Genomic DNA, 1,398 nt, shown 5'->3' on the forward strand with positions numbered 1-1,398 from the left:
TTAAAAAATTTTAATAGAACATGAAGCAACAAGATACCCTTTCTCAGTGTTTCTCAGTAACCATAAATGACAAATGAAAGCCTTGAAAAAGCCTCAAGCTTTCTTGTGCCTTCTTCAGAGCTATCTGGTCTGGAATTCTCTGAATGAACCTCTAAATCACAAGAATATCCTTCAGTCTTTCTACATATATCTCTATCAGTCAAAATTGGGAAAATATTTTCTTTTTTTCCTGCCACAGTAGTAATTTTTAAGTTTTAATGACGAATGATTAGCTGCTGGTGATGGGAAGCAATGAAATGCAACAGAGCTAAACATCATACAGGCACACTTTTATTCCAATTTGAATTTAAAAGTCTCAACAAAACGAAAATCAACTGATGAGATCTTCTCCAAATGCATTTTGTTGGTCACTTACTAGCTTCCTTTTGGAAAGCCATGAGTTGTGATGCCTATGGAAATGACTGTTGCAGCTTCCAGAACAGAGCACAAAGTTAACCTGATCACCCGATTCTGAAACTCAATTCTCTATTCTTTCAGTCTAGCTTACACACAGAAGCTCATTTGTTCTACCTTAGTGGCTTCAAGCTTAGTCCCTACCAAACCAATTACTGCTTGGCAACCTGAATCAACCTCCTTTAGCTGGAGGCTTATTAATAGAGGAGTCCATTCCTGGGAGACCTGTCCTTTTCCGGGCTGCAGTCTCTATTTTCCGTACCAGATCCACTTCCCACCGATGAGTGACAAAACTAACCACGGCTCCAGGCGCCTTGCTTCCAACCCGTCCAACTCGCCCCACACGGTGCAGGTAGTCCTGCAGGGTGTCTGGGAAGTCATAGTTGACCACTAGCTGCACAGTGCTGGTGTCCAGCCCCCGCGAGGCAAGGTCAGTGCAGACAAGGACAGACACATCACCTTTCTGGAAGGAGGCAAAGATACCAGCTCTAGCAGCTGCTGACATCTGTCCCTGCAACCTCAAGTGCTTGATTTTGTGGTCATCCAGGATATAGCCCAGCCAGTTCACAGTGCTGGCATTGTTGCAGAAGATGAGAACAGCCCCGTTGGACAGTGGGCAGTCCTTCAGCAGCTGCAGCAGTTCTGGCAGCTTGTCCTGGCCTTTGAGACGAACAAACTTCTGCTGGACATGGGGTGGCAGATGGTGCAGGCTCTGGGTGCTGATGGTGACAAACCGGCTCACGTCAGTGAACTTCCCCAGTGTCTCACTCAGCCCCGTGGGGAAGGTGGCTCCGACGACCACAATCTGGGTTCTCACCTCCTCGGGGCCGGCCGGCCCAGTGGCACCAGCGGCCAGGGGCGTGTGTGCCAGGACCTCCTCCAGCAGCCCAGCGAAAGAGTCGTCCATCAGGGCGTCCGCCTCGTCCAGCACCATCCAGCGCAGCC

At 48.7% G+C, this 1,398-nt stretch overlaps 1 protein-coding gene across 1 annotated transcript; it reads right to left on the minus strand.

Moving 5' to 3' along the window:
* Positions 1–625: 625 nt before the first annotated feature.
* Positions 626–1,387, minus strand: DDX28 (DEAD (Asp-Glu-Ala-Asp) box polypeptide 28). Its single transcript, XM_010157988.1, has one exon. It carries the CDS (start codon positions 1,385–1,387, stop codon positions 626–628), a length of 762 nt encoding a protein of 253 aa, XP_010156290.1.
* Between the last annotated feature and the right edge of the window lie 11 nt (positions 1,388–1,398).

This window comes from Eurypyga helias, unplaced genomic scaffold (genome assembly GCF_000690775.1).
Source record: "Eurypyga helias isolate BGI_N326 unplaced genomic scaffold, ASM69077v1 scaffold17738, whole genome shotgun sequence".
NCBI classification, from domain to species: domain Eukaryota; kingdom Metazoa; phylum Chordata; class Aves; order Eurypygiformes; family Eurypygidae; genus Eurypyga; species Eurypyga helias.

What these genes read in the sequence shown, in the direction of transcription:
- DDX28 (XM_010157988.1), bottom strand. Translation starts at nt 1,387, where the DNA reads ATGGTGCTGGACGAGGCGGACGCCCTGATGGACGACTCTTTCGCTGGG.